Here is a 26636-nt window from a genome sequence, read left to right as displayed (position 1 = left end):
TTTTCTAGAAATTTTTTCTCAACTTATAATTTTTAAAAATATCAAAAATTTATTTATAATTTTTAATATATATTTCCAATTGTTTTAAAATAATATTAAAATGTTTCATTCTTTTTATTTTTCAAATAAATGAACAACTCAATTTTTATGATCACAATGTTAGTGTACATTACATGGCTTTATATGTTTATATATTTCGGGTGATATAATTTATTTTTATCTCAAATCATTAAATATTGATGATAAATATATTTATTTTTAAATTAGGATCTATTAAGAATAACTTACAAATTTACATTTATATTAATGAATTTTTTTTTTTGTAATTCTAACCATTTTATATCAATTAGTTAAGAGGTCACATACCTCCCACAAAAGTATATAAGTTACAAAAAAACACAAAAAAATCATGGGATGATGGGATATTCTGCCTTTACAAGCTTTTAATAAAGAACTTTTTTTTTTTAAACATTAATCTTTCTCCATATATTATTACTCCCTCTGTTCCTTTTTATCTGTCGTGAATAACGGAATCTCACATACCAAGAAAAACTGATTATTTCACATAATTTAATAAAAAATTAGTTATCTTTTCAAAATTACCCTTAATTTATATCTTCACATTTTTCTCTCATATTAAATTTCAAGAAGAGAATTGAGTAGAGTGTTATGGTAATTTTTGGAAAAAAATAATAAATGCTTTTTGATATTTAAAAATGATTAAAAAAACATGATTTATGATAGATAAAAAAGAACAGAGGGAGTAATATCTAACAATTATAACATATTTGTAATATTCTTATAAAATTCCCAACAAGATAATCATTACATGGAAAACAAAATTCAAACACTTACATATATTTTTCACTCTCCATATATTAATATTGAACAATTACAGCATATTTAATATCTATCTTTTTTTAATAATAATTCCCAACAAGATAATCATCATCACATGCAAAAACACCTTTATACATTATTCACAAAAAAATTACTCTCCACATATCAACACTGAACAGTCACAGCATATTTCCGCATCTATTTTTTTAATAATAATTTCCAACAAAAATAATCATTGTAAGCAAAAAAAAAAAATACTCTCCATATATTAATATTTAACAATTAATACATATTTAATATCTATTTTTTAATAATAATTAGATAATCATCACATGCAAAAAATCAAAAAAAAATTCAACACTTTTATTCATTTTTTACAAAAAATTTACTGTCCACAGATCAACATTGAACAATCACAACATATTTTCATATCTAATTTGTTAATAATAATTCCCAACAAAAATAATCATTGGCTACAATCTCAACAGTTTTTGAGTATTCTCAAAGTAAATCGCAAATTCCAAAAAAACCCATACAAACCCAAACAAAACAAGGGGCAAAAAAGTAATCTCACACCCATTTCCCTCTTCCTCTCCTCCCAAAAAAGACCAAAAAGCAAAGAAAGTCCAACAACAAAACCCAATGAAATCAATCCCCAATCCCTCCTCTAAACCAAACCCTAGTAGGCTCACGTTAATTAAAACATCCCACTCGCGGGTACAACTTACCGCTCTCCGATTACCATCTCGGCATCGTCATCATCATCATCAACACCTTCGCCCTCGTTCCTTCTTCGCCATGCCTTTTCTTAGTCCACACTATTCATCTTCCTTTTCCTTTTCGAACTCCTATTCCAATCCCTATTGCTCCTTCCCCACCTGCCCATCATCCTTGCTTGCTCCTCTCCGCTCCTCATCCTTCTTATTCATGCCCTTCTCCTTCTCTAGGGTTTCATCCCGGACTTCCCCTCCTTGATCCGTCCCTCGCTTTTGCCCCTCATGGACTCGTCGCGGCGCCAGAGGAACGGGTTTTCCTACTCTAATCTTTTCAATCTTGAGGTTTGTTTTTTTTTTATGGAAAAGTCTGTGCTTTTGTTTTTCTAGGGTTTTTTTTTTCTTTTTTTTTGATTGAATTTGTTGTTGATTTGGGTCGTCATTGGTTTGTCTCTTGTTGAGTTGGTGTTTGCTTTGTGATGGAATTTGATTTGATTGTTTGTGTTCTTGTCTGTTGGTTTTGGATGTAGTCTTTGGTGAACTTTCATGTGCCGCAGCCGGAAGTGGAGTTGGAAAACTATGGCAATAGTAGCCAGGACGAGAGCAGGAGTAGCCAAGGTAGGCTCTTTTTTTTTCCTATTTGATAAATTTTGTCTTGGCTTGTATACTCTGATTGTTTGGTTTTTCTTGGTTTAGTTTCAGTGGAGTTGTATCATGTCTTGTTGGGATTTAGTTTACTTTAACGTGATTTTTATTAATTTGTTGTTAATTTTGTTGTTTTTTTTTGTTTGTGTTTCTGCTATAGTGGACCTCTAATTTTCTGCATTGTTTGGTTTGGTGCACGTTCACTCTTCAGGCCAGGGAGCCAGGGTGGACCATTGCAATGGAGACATGAGATCACGGAAGAGACTGGCTGTTGATTCAGAGGTTGGTTTGAACTCATCCATGAGGAAAGATATTTGTACTGATGATGAGGATGAAGAAAAATATGATGCACAAATCTCCGAGGAGCAGTACCGATCCATGCTTGGTGAACATGTTCAGAAGTACAGGAGAGTGAGATTTAGGGATTCTTCATCAGGGTCATTATCCGCTCGAATGGCAAAGCCGCATTTGGAACATGGGCATGGTGTGAAAATGGGGAGGTTTGGCAATGATTACTCAGCTCCTTTAAAGGAAGAGACACCTTTGCATGAAATGGAAATTTCTCCTCAATATTATGACACAGATTATGACTCGAAATTTCCTGGGGCCAGTCGGCTTACTCCTGCTCTTGATTCTGTTTACCTGGATATTGGGAATGGAATCACATACAGGATCCCCCCAACTTATGACAAGTTGGTTGCTTCCCTAAAGCTGCCTAGTTTATCAGAAATACGGATAGAAGAACAATTTCTTAGGGGCAACTTGGATTTGCGTTCTTTAGCTGCTTTGCTGGCTGCTGACAGAAGGTTTGAGGCCCGAAATAGAGGAGGGTTGGGTGATCCTGTACCTCAGTATGAATCTCTTCAAGCCAGGATAAAGGCAATATCAACTGGTACCTCACCTCAGAAATTCACTCTTCAAGTATGTGACAATGGGTTGGGCCCTTTCTCAATCCCGGAAGGAGCGGCTGGGAGGATTCGCAGGTCAATAATGTCTGAGTCTGGCACCTTGCAGGTGTACTTTGTGAAAGTCTTGGAAAAGGGTGATACATATGAGGTTAGCCCTATCTCTTAGATTTAGAATCCACGATTGTCTTTCTTGCAACACCTTTTTGTAATGCATGTTATGTTATCTCAGCTCTTGTATGTGTGATATGTTTTCAGATTATCGAACGCAGCTTGCCTAAGAAGCAGATAGTAAAGAAGGACCCTTCTGTCATTGAGAGAGAAGAGATGGAAAAGATTGGGAAGGTTTGGCTGAATATTGTCAGACGGGATATTCCCAAGCATCACAGAATATTTACTAATTTTCATAAGAAGCAACTGACAGATGCCAAGCGTTTTTCAGAGACTTGCCAAAGAGAGGTATATCATTGTGATATCATATCGTGATTTCTTGTAAGAAAAATTTACTTCAAACATTAATATTGATTCTCTGCTTTGACTATATTCTTTTATAAAACTCCAGGTAAAATTGAAGGTGAGCAGATCACTCAAATATATGAGGGTTTCTTCAATTCGCACAAGAAAACTAGCAAGAGACATGCTGATATTCTGGAAAAGAGTTGACAAGGAGCAGGCATGTTTCTTTTTCTATCATTATTCATGCATGATATTTCAGTTATTTTGATACACATTGACTCTTGTGGATGTTATGGTAACATCACTACTCACTTTCAAGTAATCATTGCAACCTCAGTATCTATGCAGAACTACATATTACTAGCCTTTAGTTCTATGGACTTTATTCTAATTCTTCATTTTGTAAGGCCTTTATAGTGATGCTAATATGCCCTTTACAATGCTCATCTCCTTATTGTCTAAATTGAGCACATATTTGCATGAAATTCTTGTATATGATACTGTGTTGCTCATGAATGTGAGAAAGATCAGGATACTCATGCATGTAATAATTATGAACATTATGAAAAGCAATGCCCAAATGACTTGCCAATTAATACTGGCTTGGACCCTTGATTGGATTCCATAATCTTGGTTTTCCCCACTGCTATGAGAAGGTTTGTGGAGGATGATGGCTATTTCTGAAGTATTTCAAATTTTAAGTGAAAGTGAGGCCAACAAAGATCATGAACAATTGTCTTCAGCAGAGTCAAACCAGATGGACTAGGGACTACTTGAGCCTGTAGTAGGGACTACTTGAGCCTGTAGTTCGGCCTACCTAGGTGAAAGGGATGTGTGGGTTTTTTAAGAATCAAGCTTAGCCAATTTGTTTGTTATGTGATTGTGATGGCTGGGTCCAACCTGCTCCATTTAAAAGAATAATTTAAACCAAGTCTATTTAGAACATAGTAGAACGTGGGATAATTTCTTCAATTTTAACAATTATAACAATATTAGGTAGTCATCGATTATATATATATATATATATATATATATATATTTGACACATGGTTTTCTCTGATGGCCTGTTATTCTTTGAAGATCATTGTAATGTATATTAATGAGGGGGAAACAAGACACCTTGAAGGGATGCAAGTTTCAGTGAGGTATGGTTGTGTCAATTTATGGTCCTAAAGACCACATACAACCATCTTGTGCGTTTGATAGTATGAGATGCCACCAAAATTAATTAAATTGAAATTTCTATAAATAACGGACTATGTCCATTTACTTATTTAAAGATGCAAGTCTTCACAACAATGTTCATCCTAAGAAATTCTATTTACTTATTATCTTGATTTTAAATTTGGTCATTATTGATTTCTTGACCGTCTGAATCTTTACTGCTGCTAACTCTGTCATCTGATGGACGGGTTAATACTTCAATTAAGAGGGATTTTGATATTATTAAAATGGTGTGTTTTGCAGTACCTTTTCTTTGGATGCTTTTGTGTTGCGTAGTTATATAGAAAGATAGAGCTGTGACTTAATTAGTACTGAAAGTTTTGCTGCTGATGTTGGAGAAAAATGGGATTCCAACTGTTAAAAATCTCAAGGTGGTCCTGGTTTTTAGATTGAGAATAACTGCACACAAGGATAATGAAATTGTAGACTTGAGGTTTTTTCTTTAAAAATTTGCATGGCTATTTTATTATACTTTTTTGTATTGTTTGATCCATGAGTTCAGAAACAGCTTATGTGAATCCATTTGTGTCACCATAGCTTACTCTTTGCACATCAGTCAGGTTCATATGCTTCTCTTTTGTTATTTACCTGTCTGAACGAGAGCTCTAGGTGAGTTCTTTGTTTATAGACATTAGGTTTAAGACTGATAGCTGAATTTATTTCCTCTTGGACTTTTCAGCCTACAGTTGTGATCAATCTCCTATATTGGATAAGACGTAGATGATGATGGCTACAATGATGATTGTGATTGTGATGCAACATAGTGATAAACTGCCTTTGTATCAACTGATTGCCACTTTATTTGGAAGGAATCCTTTTAACCATTGCCCTTTTCTGCTAATTGCAGGCAGAATTGAGAAAGAAAGAAGAAAAGGATGCAGCTGAAGCCTTGAGGCGTGAAGAGGAACGTCGTGAGGCAAAGAGACAGCAGCAGAGGCTCAACTTTCTTTTGTCACAAACCGAGCTTTACAGTCATTTTATGCAGCATAAGTCCACTTCGCAGCCTCCGGATTCATTGCCTCCAGCAGATGGTGAATCTAAGGCTCCAGATGAGATCTCAGAGTTAGCAGATACTAAACAAGGGGAGGATGATGATCCAGAGGAGGCTGAATTAAGAAAGGAAGCTTTAAAAGCAGCTCAACATGCTGTTTCTCAACAGAAGATGATAACCAATGCATTTGACAGCGCATGTATGAAGCTGCGGCAAGATGCTGAACCTGCAAATGATTCGTCAATTGCAGGGTCTACTAACATAGATTTACTGAATCCGTAAGTTGACTGCATTTTATAGATAACACATTTCAGCCAGCAGTACAGAAACTAAGAAATAGAATATAAATTATCTGCAATGTACTTTGCAATGCATCTATCTGTTTTGACTTTCTAATGTGTATTGTGTTGATTGATGGTATGCAATTACCATTTGGCTCAGGCTCATTCATTTTCTTTTATTTCAGCTCAACAATGCCCATAACATCATCCGTACAGACTCCCGAAATGTTTAAAGGCTCTCTTAAAGAATATCAGCTAAAGGGTTTGCAGTGGCTGGTTAATTGTTATGAACAGGTCATATCCTTGAATTTTTAATGATTGTTCTTATTGTATGTGTTTTCCATGAGATGGATTCTTATGTTACCTCATCTCTATTTAAATTTTGGGATCTATCAGGGATTGAATGGCATACTTGCGGATGAAATGGGCCTTGGAAAAACAATCCAGGCTATGGCATTCCTTGCTCATTTAGCTGAGGTTTGTGAATTGATTCCTTGTTCACACCATGTTGTTGTTTTTAATAATTATAATTTGTTAGTCTGACATCTGTTCTCCTCATTATTGTATCTCCTTTTCATTATTTGATAAAATTACAATGATTTGTTTTAATTTAACTGAGGTTCTGTTTAATTAAGTATTAGTTGACATGAGCCAAAGAAAACATAATTCTTTGTTTATGTTCATGATTTTATCTGATTATTTCACTTCCATTTGTATTTTGATCAGACTGACTTTACCATGCAGGAGAAAAACATATGGGGTCCTTTTCTTGTGGTTGCTCCCTCTTCAGTTTTGAATAATTGGGCCGATGAAGTTAGTCGATTCTGTCCTGATCTGAAAACACTTCCGTATTGGGGTGGACTTTCAGAAAGGACTGTGTTGAGGAAAAACATCAACCCTAAGCGTTTATATAGGAGGTAAATTGTGTAAAATGGAATTGTGTTCTGTTTTGATTTCTTGCCATAATGTTATCTTTGTAATGCCACTTATTTTGAATTCAAAATCAGGGAGGCTGGATTCCACATACTGATCACTAGCTACCAGCTACTTGTGACTGATGAGAAATACTTGCGACGTGTTAAATGGCAATATATGGTGTTAGATGAAGCCCAAGCAATAAAAAGTGCAAGCAGGTACGTTGCCTTTGTCCATTGGACTTTTAATCTGATACTAAGCCCAATATTGCTTCATATATATCTCATTTTGTCATTTCTTTCTGTTCGAAGACTTGCTGAAGTATGATATTGCTTATACAAATAAAGTTCTAGTATATCGCAGTTTCTCATTTTCAGCAAATGCTATTTGGTGGATTTATTTAGCTTTATCTTTGTTAACTTGATGTGCCTTTTGCTTCTTAGTATTCGATGGAAGACACTGCTCAGTTTTAACTGTAGAAACCGTTTACTTCTCACTGGCACACCAATACAAAATAACATGGCAGAATTGTGGGCTCTACTGCATTTCATAATGCCTACATTGTTTGACAGTCATGAGCAGTTCAATGAATGGTTTTCAAAAGGGTATACCTTCATCAATTGGTTTCTCTGCAATTTTTAAAACTTGATTACTTGGCTGCCTTGCTCATTTATTTTGGGTTGTCTTTTTGTTTTTTTGCATCAGAATCGAGAACCATGCAGAACATGGGGGCACACTAAATGAACATCAACTTAACAGACTGGTATGTGATATTCTGCAGATTCTATGTGGAACATAACATTCGTACGAAATTGGAAAGCCCAAGTTGTCCTGATAGTGGACTTTCATGTAGCTAGTGTATGAAGTTTCATATTTTTAAGATTATCATCCTAAATTTTACTCCTTGCGATTTTTACACCGTGAGATATTGGTTGTGAGCCTTAATGTACTGGCTATTAGATTGCATTATGGAATTGTCAGGAATTCAAATATGTAGTTTATTATCTAAATTGGCCTATGTCTGACTGGGAAGTTTGATTTGTCATCTTCTAAAGGTCACCTATTTTATTTGTGTATTTTATTTTTGCAGCATGCAGTTTTGAAACCTTTCATGTTGCGACGGGTTAAGAAGGATGTCATAACAGAAATGACCGCAAAGACGGAAGTAACAGTGCATTGTAAACTTAGTTCACGGCAGCAGGCTTTTTATCAAGCTATAAAGAACAAAATATCACTTGCTGAACTATTTGATGGTAGTCGTGGCCATCTAAATGACAAGAAAATCCTGAATTTGATGAATATTGTTATCCAATTACGCAAGGTAATCTGCAAGTTATCAAGTTGGTGTCTTATCTGATCATCCATTTGGAAGATTTCTAAATTCCGCCTTGACTACATTGGTTTTTTCCCATTTGATTTGTTTGTAGTTATGTAAACACACTTAAACTAAAGCAAATCTTTTTGCTTCTTGTTTCTTTGACTTTTCTCTGTTTGAACATTCTTGCTTTGGCTGTAGTATCAATATGCCTGACTTTGCATGTTTTCCCTTTTTGTTGTCAGGTTTGCAACCATCCGGAGTTATTTGAGCGTAATGAGGGAAGCACGTATTTGCACTTTGGGATGATCCCAAATTCTCTTCTTCCTCCTCCTTTTGGAGAGCTTGAAGACGTATATTACTCAGGTGGTTGGAATCCCATCATATACAAGGTATGCACCATTCTCACATCTATACGATTGATACTTATATATTGATATCGTCCACTGTACCTATTTTTCCCTCTTATATTTATCTTTGATTTTCTTATTCATTTTTCCTCTAGTTACCAAAGCTGGTTTATCGAGAAATCATTCGGACTTCTGAAATGCCTTGTTCAACAGATGGACATGGTATTCAGTATGAATCATTTGAGAGGTTGTTTAATATATTTTCACCAGATAACATCTATTGTTCGATGGTACCACAATATGGATGCTTAGAACAGCATTCTGTGCACAGTGGAACATTTGGCTTTGGACGCTTGATTAATTTATCTCCTGTTGAGTTGTCCTTCGTGGCTCAGAGTTCTCCCCTGGAAAAAGCATTGTTTTCTATATCGAGGTTGGATAGGCAGTTTATAGATGAAATAGTGGATCTATTCATGAATTCAGAGGGTGACGATCTCCAACATGACTACAATTTAGAAAAAGGTACAGTAAGAGCCATTGCAAGGATGCTAATGTTGCCAATAACATCTGAATCTAGCTTATTCAGAAAAAAGTTTGCAACTGGTCCAGTCGATGACCCATATGAATCATTGGTCATCTCTCATCAGGAGAGGTTCATGTCCAATATCAAGCTGCTACGTGCAACATATGCATTCATTCCTCGAGCTAGAGCTCCACCTGTAAGTATGAGTTAGTTAATAGAAATGCTGTTCAAACATTACTGCAATTTTCTTGTGCCATAAATGTTTCAGTTGAATTTACAGCTGTGTTTGCCACTAAACAATAATATTCCTGGAGCCCTTTGTGATATAATTTCTTGATTGCATGTTTTAATATGTTCCGTCTCTTTTAAGGTTGTTTTGTGGTCCATATTTTAGTACATTAGGTTCTCAGTGTTCTGAAATTGTCATTTGCAGATAAATGCCGAGTGCCCTGATAGAAGCTTTGCATATCAAATGATTGACAATCTTCACCATCCCTGGGTTAAAAAGAAGTTTGTTGGGTTTGCTCGCACATCTGAGTTTAATGGCCCAAGAAGGCCTAATTATCCACATCCTTTGGTACAAGAGGTAGACGAAGAATCACATTCCGTCCCACCGATTCTTGAGCTGACATACAGGATTTTTGGCTCTTGTCCACCAATGCAAAGCTTTGACCCTGCTAAAATGCTCACGGTATATTCTAGGTTTTTTTTATATAATTTTTTATAATTTATATATATATATATTTATAAAAGTCTGCATGCATGATGTCTGAAAAGTAAAGGTGGCAACTGCCTCTCAATATTAGTGATGGGGAAATGAAGGTCATGTGTTTTTATGTACTTCTATTCATATGGAAAATTTCTGTGTTTTATTGTAAGAATTAACAGGTTAATATGGTCGCGAGTTATTTATTTTTCTTATGACGTATATGTAATCTTGATATTATTTTGTCTTGACTAATCTAGATTTTGTTCACTCAGGATTCTGGAAAACTGCAAACCTTGGACATACTGCTTAAACGTCTTCGGGCTGAAAATCACCGTGTACTTTTATTTGCACAAATGACAAAAATGCTGAATATCCTCGAGGTATTTCCATTTACAAGTTGTCTGAATTTTTGGGCCTTTGTTTCTTCATTATCTGCCATCATGCAAATTGCTATTGAAGTTTTTATACTGTTCAATATTTGGTGGTAGGATTCAGTTGAATCCTAAAGAATTAGCTAACTTGGAACCACACTTTGATAATTAAAGTGGCTGCTTCTAAGAGAATTTTTACCTTCATGTGCGCTGGCTGATGTTTATATGTAATGTTTTGTGAATATATTAGCAGCTCTTTATTTTCAAATGCATTCATGTTACAACCTCACTGTCTGTCTGCCCTAGGCAAATTGCTCAACATTAGTTTCCGGTTCAGCCATAAGGAGTATGCAATGTCAATTGTTCATCTGCTCTTCTGAATGACCTGAAAGTTTGCTACCCCATGTTAAATTTGGAGTTTAATTTACTTTAACTGGGACTTCCTGTTAATATTTTAAAAGTTCTGTTTAGTTTATTTTTGCTTGGTGATATGTTTATTCTCTCCCATTGTTTTGATTGAACATATTGTTCGTTTTTCTTCCTCATCAAGCATTTGCTTCTTTTTTATTTGAAACATCAATATGGCCTAATGCTAATGGTGAATATCATTCCTTGATCTATCGTAGGACTTTTCTTTTTTCTGTTGTAATTCTTTGATAGACTTCTACAATGTGATTTAGGAAATGATTGAACTTCTTTTGTTGTTAAATATGCTTGAGGAGCCTAAATGAACCAACTACCACTAGGTAATCTTGTTCATGTATCTTGTCAGACATGTACTTTGCTGTATGATATGTGAAAAATTCATTATGTTGTAAATCTTAACTTGGTGTTGGTATTTATTTTGTTCTATTAATGACTTGCAATGGCAAACATATCTTTTCTTTTAGTCATGAAATAAGGATTTATCTATAACTACTTGCAAGCGATAATCTTGCCCTTCAGTTGTTGTTCGGAATAACCATTTCAACTCTATTACCATGCTAGTCGCTTGCTGAATCTATATATCTTATTTGTTTTCATTGAAGGATATCTTTTCTGTGGAAGAGAAGCTGCACCTTGAGCTACATGTCTATTGTTGTTTGCTTATTGTACTTTCATCCTCAGTTTTTTCCGTGCAATGTGGCTATTTTTCTGCAGGATTACATGAATTACAGAAAATACAAATATTTCAGACTTGATGGGTCATCCACCATTATGGATCGGAGAGACATGGTCAGAGAATTCCAACGGCGGTAGAAATTTAATCTCTTTTCTTTTTAACTCAGTTTTAGTTGGATATGGCAAACAATTATACCTGATGTGATTGAGAATTACTGAGGCTGTTTATAAATTTTGATCGGATATTTCTTGTCTTCCACTGCAGGAATGACATATTTGTTTTTTTGCTGAGTACTAGAGCTGGAGGACTTGGTATTAATCTGACTGCTGCTGACACTGTTATCTTTTATGAAAGTGATTGGAATCCAACATTAGATCTGCAAGCCATGGATAGAGCACATCGCTTGGGTCAAACAAAGGAGGTTAGTTAAGTAAAATTTCATCTAGCTTTCATTCTTTGTGGAAACTTGATTATCTTGTAGTTGAAGTTTGAAATTTCTGTTTTAAGCACTATTGGAATTTGTGGACAGTTTGACTTCTTACTATTCACAAGCTTGTTTGTCCTGATTCCCCAACAGAGCACTCTGAATGCTCACTTTCAATAGAGCATGCACGTTTGCAGTTAAAGATTTAACTTGAATATGGTGGCAAATGATTCATAGAGAGAACAAAAATATTTGTTGCCCATTAGTTTACTTAATTGGGAATCTTAGAATGTGATACAAAATGTAAGAGGAGAAGAATGGAATGTTTAATATCTAAATTCCAAATTGTTTTTATAACCATGCTATAGGATTATGGTTTTACTTTTTATTTCCTCAAGTGCCTCTCATGATAAGGTTCGTCTAGGGATGGGGAGAGACATGTATCTTACAGAAGACAGCAGTGAGAATTTCTATTTTCATGCTTCTCTTTGCCTAGTATACTTCCTTCACTCACATTTTCCCTCCCAGAAGCTTACAAGCTTTCTAATGCCAAAAATATTGCTACAGCTGTTGGGAGTATCTAGTTTGCTTTATTTTAATAATTGGATATAGTCGTCTTTATTTTGTTGCTGTAAGCTTGCCTCATGGCAAGGGAACTTATGAGTGGTGACTGCTGATGTAAAAAAAATCTACTTGCCAGGCAAGACTAGGATTAAACAATATATATCAAATCTTAAACAAAAAAATCTACAATTTCAGTAGCTTTTGTCTTCAGATTTGTCAAAGTAAAGAATGTGGACTGTACTTTGTGGTAGTCTGGTTTGCCTTTTCCAAATGCTTGGGTAATACTTGTTTCTCAAGCATTTAAGTCTCAGGTTTACTGTGTTAGGTTTTGTATTAAATTACAATAAAATGATTTGTAATAACCTTGCTTTCTGTGTTGCACGGCTGATTCTTCCCACTCTACATAAATGCTTGATTATGGTCCCATTATTCTTGCTTCAATTCAAGAAAATATCATTTGGCTAATCTGTTTTGTTTAATTTTGGTTCCACAATATAAATGGAAATTACGAACTGGATTAAACAAGCCCACCCCAAATTATGGAACTGTTTTCTTTTCTTGATGCCTTCTAATGACATAAAGCTGCTGTGCATTATCTGATATGTCATCTTAATTTTACTAGTGTCCTTTCGTATGTTTTAATTTTAACAATTACAGCATTATGTGTGCTTGCACTAATCAGAACATAATTGTTTATTGATGTGATCGTTTATTGGCTGTGTAGGTTACTGTATACCGATTAATTTGCAAGGAGACGGTGGAGGAAAAGATTTTGCAAAGAGCTAGCCAGAAGAATACAGTTCAACAGTTGGTCATGACTGGCGGGCATGTGCAAGGCGACTTGCTCAAGCCGGAGGATGTTGTTTCTCTACTTATTGATGATGCCCAGCTGGAACAGAAACTGAGAGAAATCCCCATGCAGGTAGGTGCTATCTTTTCATAATTTATTTTCTTGTAGCCTCTGACTTGCCACATAGTATTTTGTTCACTTAGCATGAGAGATGAATATTGCTCTCAGTGATTCTCTCACACTTTGAAGCTTGGTATATTTCATTCGGAGTTCTTTGGCATGCATACCTCAGCCAATAAACTTCTTGACATTTTATGATTACAGAAGCTACCATCATTTCTGCATGTGATCTCTTAGGTTGCTTATGGAATTTGTTCTTTACCAGGCTAAGGATCGCCAAAAGAAGAAAAAGGTAACCAAAGGCATCCGTGTTGATGCTGATGGGGATGCATCTTTGGAAGATTTTGGAAATCCAGTATCACAGGCTGGTGAAAATGAGCAAGAAAATGTAAAGTCTACCAGCAAGAAGGTATTCCCAAAATGTCAGCTTTCAGTTTGACCTTTTTATTCTTTCCTATCAAATTCCTTCTTCTCTCATTAATTAGCCAAATAATTTGATTTGATTGGTAATCAGCAATTACATGGAAAGCTGGTCTTCGTTCTCAGTTATCTCTTCCCATTGAGATTATAATGACCCTGATTTTTTTAATCCATTCACTTGGATGATTGAAATCATTCTCTAATCAAGAGTGAACCTAACTTTCTGTTATGTTCTCTTGCAATGGCATTAACATTTACATACCATACTTTGAAATGAGATAATCTCATTACTGTTTGAATGACTCCAACTTCTACAGAGGAAATCAAGTTCTGACAAACAAAGCCATCCAAAACCAAAATCCGTTGCGCATGAAGATCATATGGACATGGATGAACTGCCATTTGATGAAGACAATAACCTCCAACAGAGGCCGAAGAGAGCTAGAGCAAAGAAGAGTTCCAATGCTGTTACAATTGATCCCGCAATGACCCCAGCATTCGAATATCAACCAACCTATTATGAGGATAACAACAATTCCGGTGATTACGGTGCTGAAATGCCTGAGGGCATGCCAAATGCTGATTCTCCTGCTACTTAAGACTCCAAAAAAAAGGATGAGGATCTTCAAGCTAACTCTACAACTCCATAATTAGTCCAGATTGTACTCCGGAGTGATTTCTGTCTATAAAATTTCACACCAAATTTCAGATGATTAACTGTTAGAGATATGGTCTTCACTTTCGGCTTAAAAAAAAATTCCAGCAGTGACAAAGCTAAACCATATGTTGGCGAAACTGATATTTCAAGCTTCTAGGGGCAACTCGAAGGGCTCTTCCAAGGTAAACTAAAGATGGTTGGTTTAGTTAGGGGTTCAGTCAGTCAAGGTTTTGAGATTGATATCAAAGAGTGCTCCATCTGGAAGTTGTTAGCCCTTCTTGATCTTGTCTATAGTTTCTTTGATGAGTGCAATAACTGCTAGGTTCTCCATTGAGGGTTTAGGCATGATAATTGAAATTAGGAGGTAGCAAATGAGACGGTAATGGTAGTTACATTAGGTATATACTCTCAATTGTGGTACTAGTTTGCTATGTATAGCTGAAATTTAATATTTTAACATCCTGCTGACTTGCATTGAACTATTGAATGTCTCTCTTTTTGGCCTTTTTTATCAGTTAAAGCCACTTTTTTATTTTTTTTTTATTTTAATGTTGATGTTTGTTTTTATATTTTAAAATGTTAAATACAGTTTGTGTGTGTGTGTGTGTGTGTGTGTATTGTTTAATTTCATCCATGGGAATGATTTTAACTGTTAGTTGACCTATGATTATATATATATTTTATTTACTTAATGAGAAATGTATTTTTAATGAAGCTGTTAATGTGAAAAAATTACAGAAGTTCTAAATTCAATGTGTTTAAGGTTTGATTTTTTGATTGCATATAAGTACTAGGTTTTTTTAATGGTATCTTAATCCATATTGTCAAGCTAATTAGCCTTTGATAAATATTAAGTCAAAATATAATCCCATATCTGAATTGTATTGGTGGAGCGTACATTGGAGGAATGATCATTCCATGTGCAATTAGATTTTTGATAATGTCCAATTCATCTATTTATTAAATATAATGTAGATTGAGACTTTGATTTATATGAAAATATGTTTACTAAATAAATAAATGAATAAAACATACACCAATAAACATTGAATATACAAACAAATTAATATATGTGCTTTATTTTTTAATATAAAATTTTTCTATTGTTCTTCAAAGAAGATAAAATCAAAACCGAGAAATTATGTATATAGTGATAAAAAAAAAAAAAATTATGATTACAGATGCTAATGGGAAAATTGAAGGCAAAAGTTAGTTGGCCTATGCTTAGTTGTCCAACTTGTTCTTTAGCACAAATAGATCACCTCTCTTACATTTTAGTTACATTAGGAACATCCATAATATTGACCTTTAGTGTACCTTACTCACACACTGTAAGAGCGGTGATCAAGATTTTTTTAATATAATTGTAAAAAAAACAATACCTATCCTGGATCGGTTTTGCATTTTTAATAAGGAGATTGATGATAACAAAACATTTAAAAATTAATCCAATTAATTACACATTAAATTTATTTTAAAGATGAGCGATTAGCGGTGAAAAACAAGAGTGTGCCCAAATTTTGATGGAGCAAATAGGGTCGAGGTCGGTATACATATGGGTGCTGAGACCACCCGCTGATAACCACTACTCACTTTACATGTAAACGTACTTTCACCCTGCGATTCGAACTCACTATTTCGTGAAATATTCTATCGAGACTCAAACCATCAATGATAATTACTGATCTTTGTTAATTAATTACACATTAATTGAATCAGTTACACAGTGTAATTACTCTCAAATCACACTGATTTTAAGAATTGAAAAGAATAATTAAAGAGATTCAATTACCACAAATTCTTAGTAACCATATAATTACTGCTCTGGGCAAATATGCTTTAATTACTATCAATTAAGAAAACCCAATTAGGATTAACACATGCCCATAATTTGCTAAATTAACTAACATTTTGAATTAATTACACTACACTGCGCTTTTGAAGAATTATATAAAAGGACCCACAATATTGTGCTTAAATAACTTCTAATAGTTTGACTTAATTATAATACCCCAAAACTTTGATGTAATTTATATCAGTTAGAATTAAATCTTAGTTATATTAAAAATGACAATTTAATTATCATCAAATTACAAATCTTAGTCATGTTAAAACAAAATAAAAAAAATTCAAAATAACAAGAAAAAAAATAAAAAAAAAAGAATAAAAGGAAACTCAAATTATCAGCGAGATTATCCTTTCAGCATTCACATAAAATTTCTTTGCCTATGAAAGCAAAACTGAAGGGAAAGAAGAGGAGCTTGGTATTGAAGGAACTTTTTGACAGGGGCTTTTGATGAAGGGAAAAGAGAATGAGATGGAGAGATAAAACTAAGATTAGACAGTGAGATCTTCTTTAGTCTTACTAAAATTTGAATTGAATGTTGAAGATATAATTTTATTCAAGTCTAACGTATTTCTCAAAAGAATTAACTGAAGTAATAAGAGTGTTCTTGCTTTTAATTTGGATGATTGTGATTGTGTTTCAAGCTATAAATACTCCCAAAAATTCGGAAACATGGGGTGTCATGAATAATAAAGTTTTAAGTTACTTATTGCATCTTGTCTTAAACAATTGTATGAAAGACACTTGTTTTATTTTTTGTATTTTTTAATTTTTTTTATTTTAACTAACATAGAATGTAAAGAGAAAAACTAGGCACTACATGGAATGTGTTTCCATGTCAGCAACTACTACTGACCAAGTTATTTGAAACAATCAAAAGGCTAGGAAATTTAAACAACTAGATTTAAAAATGTTGCAACAACTAAGCACAACTTCAACACTCCTCCTTGCATTGGTTGCTACAAACTCCAAGTTTTTCTCTAAGAAACTCAAACTTGCTTTTCGGTAGAGGCTTTGTTAATATGTCAGCTAGTTGAAGATCAGATTGGTAGTATTTTAAACCAACCGGGCATTCCTTTTGCACTTCTTTAAGAAAGAATAACTTGATGTTGAAGTGCTTAGTTTACCCGTGAAAAATAGGATTATTAGAGATAGAAATTGCACCTTGATTATTAACAAACACTTCTGTGTATCCATCTTGTTTCAGATTCAAATCCACTAACACTTTTCTTAGCCATAAAGCTTGATTTATTGTAGCATTAGCTGCAGTGAATTCAACTTCTGCTGTCGACTGTGCAACTGTATTATGCTTCTTGTAGCACCATGAGAATACACCTGAGCCAAACTTAAAATAGTAACTTGATGTGCTTTTCATATCATCAAGTGAACCTCCCCAATCACTGTCAGAATAGACCTGCAGAACAAAGTCCTGATTTGCACAAAACCTGATTCAGGCCTGCAGCTGTAAGATAATAGACTTACAGAGTGCAAGATATCAGGCCTTGTAGCTATTAGATATATCATGCAACCTACTAAACTTCTGCAGAAGGTTTCATCAGTCTTCTTAGCTTCATCTTCCTTGCTTAGCTTCTCCTTTTGACACATTGGAGTATCTACACTCTTGCATTCATCCATTTTCAATTTTTTTAGAATTTCCTTAGCATACTTCTTTTGACAGATAAACACTTCTTCATTCTTCTACTTTATTTCCATTCTTAGAAAGTAAGCCATTTCTCCTAATCTATCATCTCAAAGGTTTGCTTCATATCTTCTCTGAATTTTTCACAAGTTCTTCATTGTTTCCTGTAACGAGCAAATCATCCACATATAATGAAACAACAACAAAATTGATTTCATCACCTTTGATGTAAAGGGTAGCTTCACTCAGACTTTTTCTGAAACCCAACTGTATCATCAAGTGCTCATTAATTAGACTATACCAAGCTCTTGGAGCCTGTTTTAGGCCATACAAGGCCTTCTTGAGCAAGTACACATCATCTTCTTGCCCTTTCACAACAAATCTCTCAGGTTGCTGGACAAAAATCTCGTCCTCCAAGAAACCATTTAAGAATGCTGATTTAACATCAACTTGATAAACTTTCCAACCCTTATGCGTAGCTATTGCAAGTAATAACCTGATTGTATCTAGTCTGGCAACAGGAGCAAAAGTGTCAGAAAAATTAACACAAAAAATCTGAGCATACCCTTTCACAACAAGTCTAACTTTATGCCTATTGATTGAGTCATCAGGATTCAACTTGGTTCTAAATACCCACTTTACTCCAATCAATTTTCTATATGCAGGTCTTCTTACCAACTTCCAGGTTTCATTTTTTTCCGATCATCTTAAGCTCTTCCTTCATTGCAGTAATCCATTTTGGATCCTTCTCAGCTTCACAAAAAATCTGTAGGTTCAAGTACAACCATAGTGCATCTTTGATAAATATCAGAAAGTGATTTCATACCTCTATCAGGAATATCATCGACCAACTCATCTTCTTTGAGCTGCAATTTTGGAACTTGGTCAGGAACCAAAGCTGATTGTTTTCCTTCCCAATCCCACTCATCATTCTCCATGAAATGCATATCTTTGCTTATCAAGATTTTCTTAGTATTTGGTTGGAAGATTCTGTAAGCTTTAGAGATTGTGCTGTAACCAACAAAGATCCCCGCTTCTGCCCTTCTATCTAATTTATCTCTTTTGATTTGAGGAACATAAACAAAGAACAAGCATCCAAACACTTTGAGATTATTCAGAGTGGTTTAAAACCATACCAGGCTTCATATGGAGTTTTTCTTGCTACAGCTTTTGTAGGAAGCCTATTTAGAAGAAAGACTACAATGTGCCACTTCTGTCCAATATTCCCTTGGCAAATTCTTCTCAAACATCAAACATCTAGCCATCTCCATTATGGTACGATTCTTTCTCTTACTGACTCCATTTTTTTGTGGAGTATATGGAGCAATGAGTTGATGTACAATTCCTGCCTCTTTATAGAGAAGATTAAATTGATTGGAGGTGTATTCTTTGCCATTATCAGATCTCAAAGCTTGGATTTTTGACCACTTTGTGTTTTAATCCATTGCTTGAATTGCCAAAACACACCAACAACTTCTGACTTGAATCTGAGAAAATAGATCCAACACATTTTGGAATAGTCATCAATGAAGATCAAGAAATACCTACTTCCATTGAGAGATGGAGTTTTGTGAGGTTCAGCCACATCAGTGTGTATCAATTTCAGCTTTTTAGTAGCTCTCCAAGTTGATTTCTTGAACAGAAGTCTTGATTGCTTTCCTTGTTGGCAAGCTCTATAATCTCGAATTTTAGATTCAAGGTAAGGAAGAACTTGCATCAATTCCTTTCTATGCCCATTTACCACAGCTGTATGATTGAAATGTCCAAGGCTCTTGTGCCAGACTTTTGCATGGACTTTTGTTTTAGTGAACGCTGCTTGCTCCTCCTCCAATGGATCAAGCGCAAAGCTCTTTCTTTTCATTTTTTACTTTGAATACATTGTTGCCTTTTGCATCCTTGATTAAGCACTGATTTTTTCAAAGATAACTTTGAAACCTTTTTAAATCAACTGGCTAACACTCAACAAATTTTGACTAATGTTAGGTACAAATAACACATCTTTGATAAGCTTTGTACCTGAAGTGCTTTCAATTGCCATTGTGCCTTTTTCCTTGAATGCAATATACTCTCCATTGCCGATCTTCACTTTGGAAGCTACTGAAGTATCCAATTCCTCAAAGAGATCATGATCAAATGTCATATGGTTGATACGACCATTATCAATGAGCCATTTCTCACTTGATTGACAGATTGCAAAACAAGAAGCTACAAAGAGTTGCTCCTCTTGTTCCTCATCAGAAACTTGAGCAACATTCTTTTGCTGCAAATTTACTTGTGTCACAATCTTCTCTTGAATGTTGCTCTTGCAAATTCTTTGATGATGTCCTATTTCTGGCACTTTTCACATTACTTGTATGGATTTCTCCATCATTTGAAAGGTGGATGACCTTTTCTTCCATAATGTTTACAAGGGGAGAAATCAGATTTTGTTCCCTTGTTCTTTTCTTTTTCTCATTGTAGCTAACGCACCTTCAATAGACCCTTCAGACCTCATGAGCCTTCTCTGTTCTTGTGCCTTCAAGGCATTCATCAATTCTGCCAAACTAATCTTTGACACATCTTTGGTGTTTTCCAATAAGGAAATGGTAGCTTCAAATCTTTTAGGAACAGTAACCAGAATTTTTTGAACTAATATGGAATCAGGGAATTTAGAGCCAAGTAATCTTACTTTGTTTGCAATTCCAAGTAATCTGTCAGAGTACTCCTTCACCGTCTCAGAGTCATTTATCTTTTGTAGTTCAAACTCTCTGATCAAGTTCAAAATTTTCATTCCTTTAATCCTCTCATCTCCTTCATATTCCTTCTTCAAGAAATTCTAAACTTCAAAAGCAGATTTCATTGTCATGAATTTGAAAAAGATTTCAGAGGAGACTGCATCAAATAATGTAGCTCTTGCCTTTGATTTTCTGGATTTCTGCTCCTTGTGATTCTTGATCTGCGCCATAGTTGGATTTGCAGGTAGTAGAGGAACTTCGTAGTCCTCGTCCATAGCTTCCCAGAGATCATGTGCCTCCAGATGCGCCTCCATCCTTGCTGCCTAGACATAATAATCTTCACCATTGAATACTGGAGGTGCTAGTGCAGTAAAAGGAGCTTCTGAATCCATGAAAGAAGAAAACAAGATAAAACAAATTCTCAGAATCACAGGTCCCTTAAGAAGAGGGCTCTGGTACCAATTTGTTGGAGTTTTTAGAAGATTAATAGATTGATAGAATGATCAATAAGATTTTCACTGTCTAGTCTCACTTTATTTTTTGACAGACAATGAGTTTAAATACAGCAGAAATACTAACTAAAAAAGAGAAAAACTAGGCACGACATGGAATGTGTTTCCATGATCAACAACCTTCTAAAAATCAGCAACTACTGTTGACCAAGTTATTTGAAACAATCAAAAGGCTAGGAAATTTAAACAACTAGATTTAAAAAATGTTGCAGCAACTAAGTACAACTTTAACAATACCAATGGTTAGTTCGCTCCTTATAAGTCCTGGCATTATCATAAAAATTTAGTTTTAACTCGTTAAGCTCATGAATTTGAAGTCTAGGAATTATTTTGATAGGACTTACCTATCCACTGAGGCTTGGAGGAAGAGGTTTATACTGTACTTGTGAAGCTTTCTCTTCCTTAGGAATGTTGGGCATGGAATCTGGCCTTAGCTTTTTTAATCTTAGCATTTTGAGATGGGTGGTAGGTTTGTGCTTCCAATGATCTTTCATGTTCACCAACATCATCACTAAAGCAATGCTTTGGCATTTCTTATCTCTCAGTTCGATGTAGAGTGCCGATTCCATAACATGAATTCTCAACAAAAGGTCGTATAGTATGGTTAGACAAATCAAATTCAATTGTTTCATTACTAATATTTAAAAAAAAATTTGCCATGTTTAACATCAATGATGGCATCTTTAGTGGCTAAGAATGGCCTATCAAGAATGATGGGAATTTGAGAATTCTGCTCAATCTCTAACACAACAAAATCAGCTGAAATGAAAAACTTACCGACCTTAATAGGTATATCCTCAAGGATACCAATCAGATGCTTGATAGAATGATCTGCCAATTGCAAAGTGATTGTAATCAGTTTCAATTTGCCCATTTCTAGCTTCCTTCACACAGATAGGTACGAGACTTACATTGGCATCAAGGTCACATAGTGTTTATTAGAAACTTGTGGTGCCGATTACACAGGGAATGGAGAAACTGCTTGGGTCTTTAAGCTTTAGAAGTAATTTCTTATGGATTAGAGCACTGCACTCTTCAGTTAATGCTACAATTTCATATTTCTCCAATTTACATTTTTTGGATAATATCTCCTATAACAACTTAGCATATGAGGACATTTGCGACTAAGATTCTGTGAAGGATGTATTAATATACAATTTCTTCAGAACTTCCAAAAACTTCTCAAACTGTTTATCGATTTAGCCGTATCCAGTCTTTGAGGGAAGGGAATAAGGTGGCATGTGAGCATTTTTTATGATATACTTGGGTTCTTCCTTCTCGTTGTCTTTAACCTTATCTTTGGCTTTAATTTCAGTACAGGGTGATTCTTTTTTTTGATATCTTTCCTTAATTTTGGATCCTCCAACTATGTGCTACTACTCAGCGTTATAACATTACACTGTTCATTTGAGTTAATCTATGGGTTGCCCAGGAACATGCCCTGAGGTCTTGATGAAGAACTTACTTGTTGAGCAATCTAAGTTTCTAGCATCTTGTTGTGAGTTGCCACAAAACTAACTTTGGATGTTAAATGCTTGATAAATTCACTCATAATCTGAATTTGTTGTCTAAATTCTTCATTTTGCTTACTATGGGTCATCACAAAAGTTTAAAGCAACAATTCTAAATTTGATTTTTGAACTTGTGGAGGATTGGGAGGCCTTGGTTAAAATTCTAGGGTTGTTGTCTGAAATTACTTGATCCTACTTGACTTTGATTATTCTCATAGGAGAGGTTATGATGGTCTTTCCTAGCAAGGATTACAAGGTATTAGAAAAAGGATCATTTAACTCTTTCTTGCTGAAATCATCAAGGTTGTCAGACCCGGCCCGGGCATTGACCCGGTTGAGTCTAGGGGTCAGGGGTCGATGGGTTCAACCGGATCGAACCGGGGTTGAACCGGGGTCAATAATAAAATATTAAAAAAATATTATAATAATTAATAATGATAAAAACATAATTTAACTTATATTTTAATAATTAAAAACATAATTATTTTAATTTATATCTTTTTCTCGTTATTTTTAAAATATTTAAAACATAATGAGTTTAATATTCAAAAATTTTTAGTTTAATATATAGATTTTTAAAAATATAAAAATATTAAAAACCCAAATCCAAGTCCCAAGACTTCAATCCCGGACTCACAAAATTCAAAAACAAAATTTAAAAAAATACAATCACTCTCTCCCCTGCTCTCTCTTTCTCATTTACTTGCCGCCCCCTTCGACTCAATCTCTCTCTCTCTCTAAGTCTCTCCCCGCCTCTCTCTCCCTCGGATTTGATCTAACTCTCTTACGCCTCTTCCTGCTCTCTTCCATCTCCCTCTCTCCTCGTAGATCTAACTCTCTTCCGCTCTCTTCCATCTCCCTCAGAATCGCCGCTGCCTCTTCCATCTCCTCTAGTCAGTAGGCACCTCTTCCACCCACCATGACCTAATTTATTTTTAAAACTTGTTATCCGGGCGGCTCGGGCCAATGGATTGTCGGGTAAACCGGCCGGTTCACGGTCGAACCGGCCGGGTCATTAAATTAATACCGGGTTTTTTTACACCCGGTTCAAAAGCCATGCCCGGACCGGTCACATGGCCGGTTCCCGGTTTTTCCGGTTGAACCGGCCGGTCCGGTCCGGGTCTAACAACCTTGGAAATCATTAACAAAGTGGGCTTGCTCCATCGATGGGTCTTGAGGGGTGAAATTTCCTAATTAATATCCAATACATCATAGATCTTACACAAAACATTCAAAAACCCCACTGCATCCACATTCATTCTATCAAAATTTTGAGTTAAAGCATTTACTTTAGCTGTTATGATATCCAAAGCATCTACATCATAGTTCTGTGGAACCTTCTTCTAAACGGCCCTTTCATTTGACCATTGATAATAGTTAAGATCCATGTTTTCAAACAAAGTGTAGGCCTCATCCATAATTTTGTTCATTAAGGCTCCTCTTGCTGCAGTGTCCTCTTGCTTAGTAACCACTTTGCGAGTCCATGATGAGGACACAACAGTAATAATTCTTTGAATCTATCCCATGTGGCAGATAAAGACTCTCCATTTTTTGGAGCAAAATTAGTGATTTGATTTCTAAGCTGAGCCATCTTGCTTGGAGGAAAGTATCTATCCAGGAAGGCTTGCGATAGTTAATCCTAGGCTGTGATAGATCCCTTTAGAAGAGAGTGAAAGCATGCCCTTGCTTTATCTTTATGGGGAAAAAGGGAACAACCTTAATCTAATAGCATCTGTGGAGACACCATTAAGCTTTAGAATGCCACAATACTCCATAAAGTTTGAAAGATGTAGATTTGGATCTTCTGTTAGTGAGCCTCTAAATTGGTTTTGTTGTACCATGGAGAGGAGTTCAGGCTTCAATTCAAAGTTATTTTCTTCAATTGTTAGTCTTGTAATGCTGGAGTGCAATCCTTGAACATTTGGCACAACAAATTTCTTAAGAGTCCTATTATTATCGTTTATGATTGAGGGGTGTGATTCTTGAGCCTTCTTTCTTCTTTGATTTTGTCTTCTAATTCTAAAGCTTCGCTCGACTTCTATGTAATACCCTGAACCTTTGGATACTTGTTGAAGATTTCATTCAGGGTATTATCACAGTCGTAGTGAGACTATTCTCCGGAGCAATTCTATGGAGGAACCCAAATGAAAAACACAAGGACTTATATGTGAGAGTTTATAGAAGATTTTGGGTTTACAAGTAAATAAGAGGATTTGACCTTAAGTGTTTTGGAGACCAAGGACTGAATGGTAAGTTGTAAGGGACCTTTTTGAAATACTGTTTTATAATTCAGGGACCATTGATGACTTTTCAGAGACCTTAGTTGAAGCTTTCATCCTCCATTAATGGCCTTCTAAATCTGTGAAAAAAAAGATATAAAAGAAAAGAAAAAGAAAATGAGAGGCTTGAAGAGTTGGGCTTGGAGATCGTCGGAGGCAGCTTGCCGGAGGGATGACTTGGCTTGGTAAGAATTTTTTTGGTGTTGTATTTGTCATGGATGTGTGTATGTATGTGTGGGTGGTTTGTTGAAGAAGAAGATGAAATTTGAAGAAGTATTGATAGACATGATGAGGTTATGGTTATTAGATGATTGTTGTTTTGGAAAAACACTAGTATTTGAGTTGGATCTTGCTTGGAATGGTGGAGGAATTCTCAGAATTACTGTAGATTACTATAGGAACCGGAATTATGGCTTTTTTTTGGTAAATTAAGCTGATGATGATGATGATGATGATGATGATGATGATGATGATGATGATGATGGTTAAGATGGTGGTGATAATGGTTGGAAATGTGTTGGTTGAGTTGGGCTTGATCAAATCAAGTGAAGTGGGTTTGATTTGGTTCAGTCAAGGTCATTAAAATTCAAGGAGATTGATCAAATTCAAGTGAAGTTGTGGTAGGGCTTGAATTTTTTTGGCTAAGTTAAGTTGGTTGAGATAAATTTGGGTTTGGTTTAGATTTTGAGCTAATGATTTTGGGGTGAACCAATTCAAGGAGAATTGGATTCGTTGAACCAAGCTGGTTCAAGAGATTTTATATAAGAATCAGAATTGGTTCAAAGGCTGGTTGGTTAAATTGAACTTGGTTTAGTGAAATTGAGGTTGCAAATTGAGTAGGTTTAACTGCAAGCTGGAGGCTAGTTTGTTGATGCAAGGTCTGGTTCGAACCGGTTGGAGTGAGTGTGCCCAGTTAGAGAGTTAGGTATTATTCCTTGTATTTTCTTTGAGTTCATTTCAGTAAGTAGTCTGTTTTATTTATTTATCCTGTTCTCTTGTTAGGTGGGATTCAGACTTGAGAGTAAGTTCCAGGTCTAGCGAGAAACCCAAGGGAGACATGGTGAGTTGGTAGTGGCTACTATTTTGAAATAATTAATTAATGACTACTATTTGGAAATAATTGTTTAATTATTTTATTATATTATGTTTACTAATTTATATTGTTAAAGGATATTGATATTCATTTGCAGTTTGTTGTGCCATAGGAATCGTATTAATACATCTTGTTTAGTATAATTATATACAATTTTGACTATGGAAAATACATGTATTTATGATTTAATTATTCATTTTAAGTATTTATTTAATGGTTACATATACATTGACTTTGAAATGTTTTTTGAAACCATGTGTGCATGTTAAAATGCTTGAATAATTAATGCTTGTGGAATCAGTTTTTATTCTTGGTATAGGGATGGTGTCGTAGATCTGGATTTTACGGGTATTATGCATGTATTGTATTTTTGAGCTTTTACTGGTTTTTAATGGTGATTACGGACTTTAGTGATGACCTTGACAGCTCTCAACTTAGTCATGATGGCAGCTAAGTCAGAGAGTGTTTTTAGGCCACTGATTTGAGATTGGTTTCGCATTTCAATCGTGTAAAACATGTTATTTTAGATTGTGATGAGGGGACAAAGCCCAGCTATCGCTCTTAGGAGGGCAGTTGATGAGTGCATTTTAGCGCATTTTGTCTATAAATGGTGCTATTCTGAGTATGTTTGTCTTTGTTGCAGGTTTTTAGGGCTTATAACACATATGGAGTGAAATCAGGGTCAAAACCAACCAATGAAGACAACTATTCTAAGTGTCCAATGCA

At 35.1% G+C, this 26636-nt stretch overlaps 2 protein-coding genes and 1 non-coding gene across 3 annotated transcripts; 2 read left to right on the top strand and 1 right to left on the bottom strand.

Annotated features, from left to right (window-relative positions):
- Positions 1–1495: 1495 nt before the first annotated feature.
- Positions 1496–14848, top strand: LOC120265940 (chromatin-remodeling ATPase INO80). The gene is made up of 22 exons (XM_039273890.1): positions 1496–1898; positions 2084–2171; positions 2410–3254; positions 3362–3562; positions 3666–3776; positions 5631–6052; positions 6241–6349; positions 6452–6532; positions 6800–6972; positions 7063–7188; positions 7414–7575; positions 7676–7733; positions 8061–8291; positions 8531–8677; positions 8791–9354; positions 9592–9849; positions 10140–10247; positions 11379–11473; positions 11605–11761; positions 13053–13250; positions 13504–13647; positions 13976–14848. Exons 1-22 carry the CDS (start codon positions 1839–1841, stop codon positions 14255–14257), a joined length of 4620 nt encoding a protein of 1539 aa, XP_039129824.1. The 5' UTR covers positions 1496–1838; the 3' UTR covers positions 14258–14848.
- A 3076-nt stretch (positions 14849–17924) lies between these two features.
- LOC120265069 lies at positions 17925–20829 on the bottom strand. Its single transcript, XM_039272987.1, has 5 exons — positions 20698–20829; positions 20271–20616; positions 19818–20132; positions 18628–18903; positions 17925–18307 (listed from the first exon to the last, which is right to left on the bottom strand). Exons 1-5 carry the CDS (start codon positions 20827–20829, stop codon positions 17925–17927), a joined length of 1452 nt encoding a protein of 483 aa, XP_039128921.1.
- Positions 20830–24016: 3187 nt separating this feature from the next.
- Positions 24017–24122, top strand: LOC120266207. Its single transcript, XR_005538048.1, has one exon. It is a non-coding gene; the product is annotated as a small nucleolar RNA R71 (small nucleolar RNA).
- The last annotated feature ends 2514 nt before the right edge of the window (positions 24123–26636 follow it).

This window comes from Dioscorea cayenensis, chromosome 7, assembly GCF_009730915.1.
Source record: "Dioscorea cayenensis subsp. rotundata cultivar TDr96_F1 chromosome 7, TDr96_F1_v2_PseudoChromosome.rev07_lg8_w22 25.fasta, whole genome shotgun sequence".
Classification (NCBI taxonomy): Eukaryota; Viridiplantae; Streptophyta; class Magnoliopsida; order Dioscoreales; family Dioscoreaceae; genus Dioscorea; species Dioscorea cayenensis.
The sequence above is the reverse complement of the archived record's forward strand: the minus strand, read 5'-3'. Positions and strand labels throughout refer to the sequence as shown.

Excerpts from the sequence above, each read along its gene's own strand:
- LOC120265940 (XM_039273890.1), top strand. The coding sequence starts at position 1,839 with ATGGACTCGTCGCGGCGCCAGAGGAACGGGTTTTCCTACTCTAATCTT. Across the intron at positions 3,255-3,361 it reads AAAAGGGTGATACATATGAG|ATTATCGAACGCAGCTTGCC; the intron begins GTTAGCCCTATC and ends ATATGTTTTCAG. Across the intron at positions 13,648-13,975 it reads TAAAGTCTACCAGCAAGAAG|AGGAAATCAAGTTCTGACAA; the intron begins GTATTCCCAAAA and ends CAACTTCTACAG.
- LOC120265069 (XM_039272987.1), bottom strand. The coding sequence starts at position 20,829 with ATGGAGGCGCATCTGGAGGCACATGATCTCTGGGAAGCTATGGACGAG. Across the intron at positions 20,133-20,270 it reads GTCTGAAGGGTCTATTGAAG|AAATAGGACATCATCAAAGA; the intron begins GTGCGTTAGCTA and ends GAAAAGTGCCAG. Across the intron at positions 18,308-18,627 it reads CGATGATATTCCTGATAGAG|ATACAATCAGGTTATTACTT; the intron begins GTATGAAATCAC and ends TTGCCAGACTAG.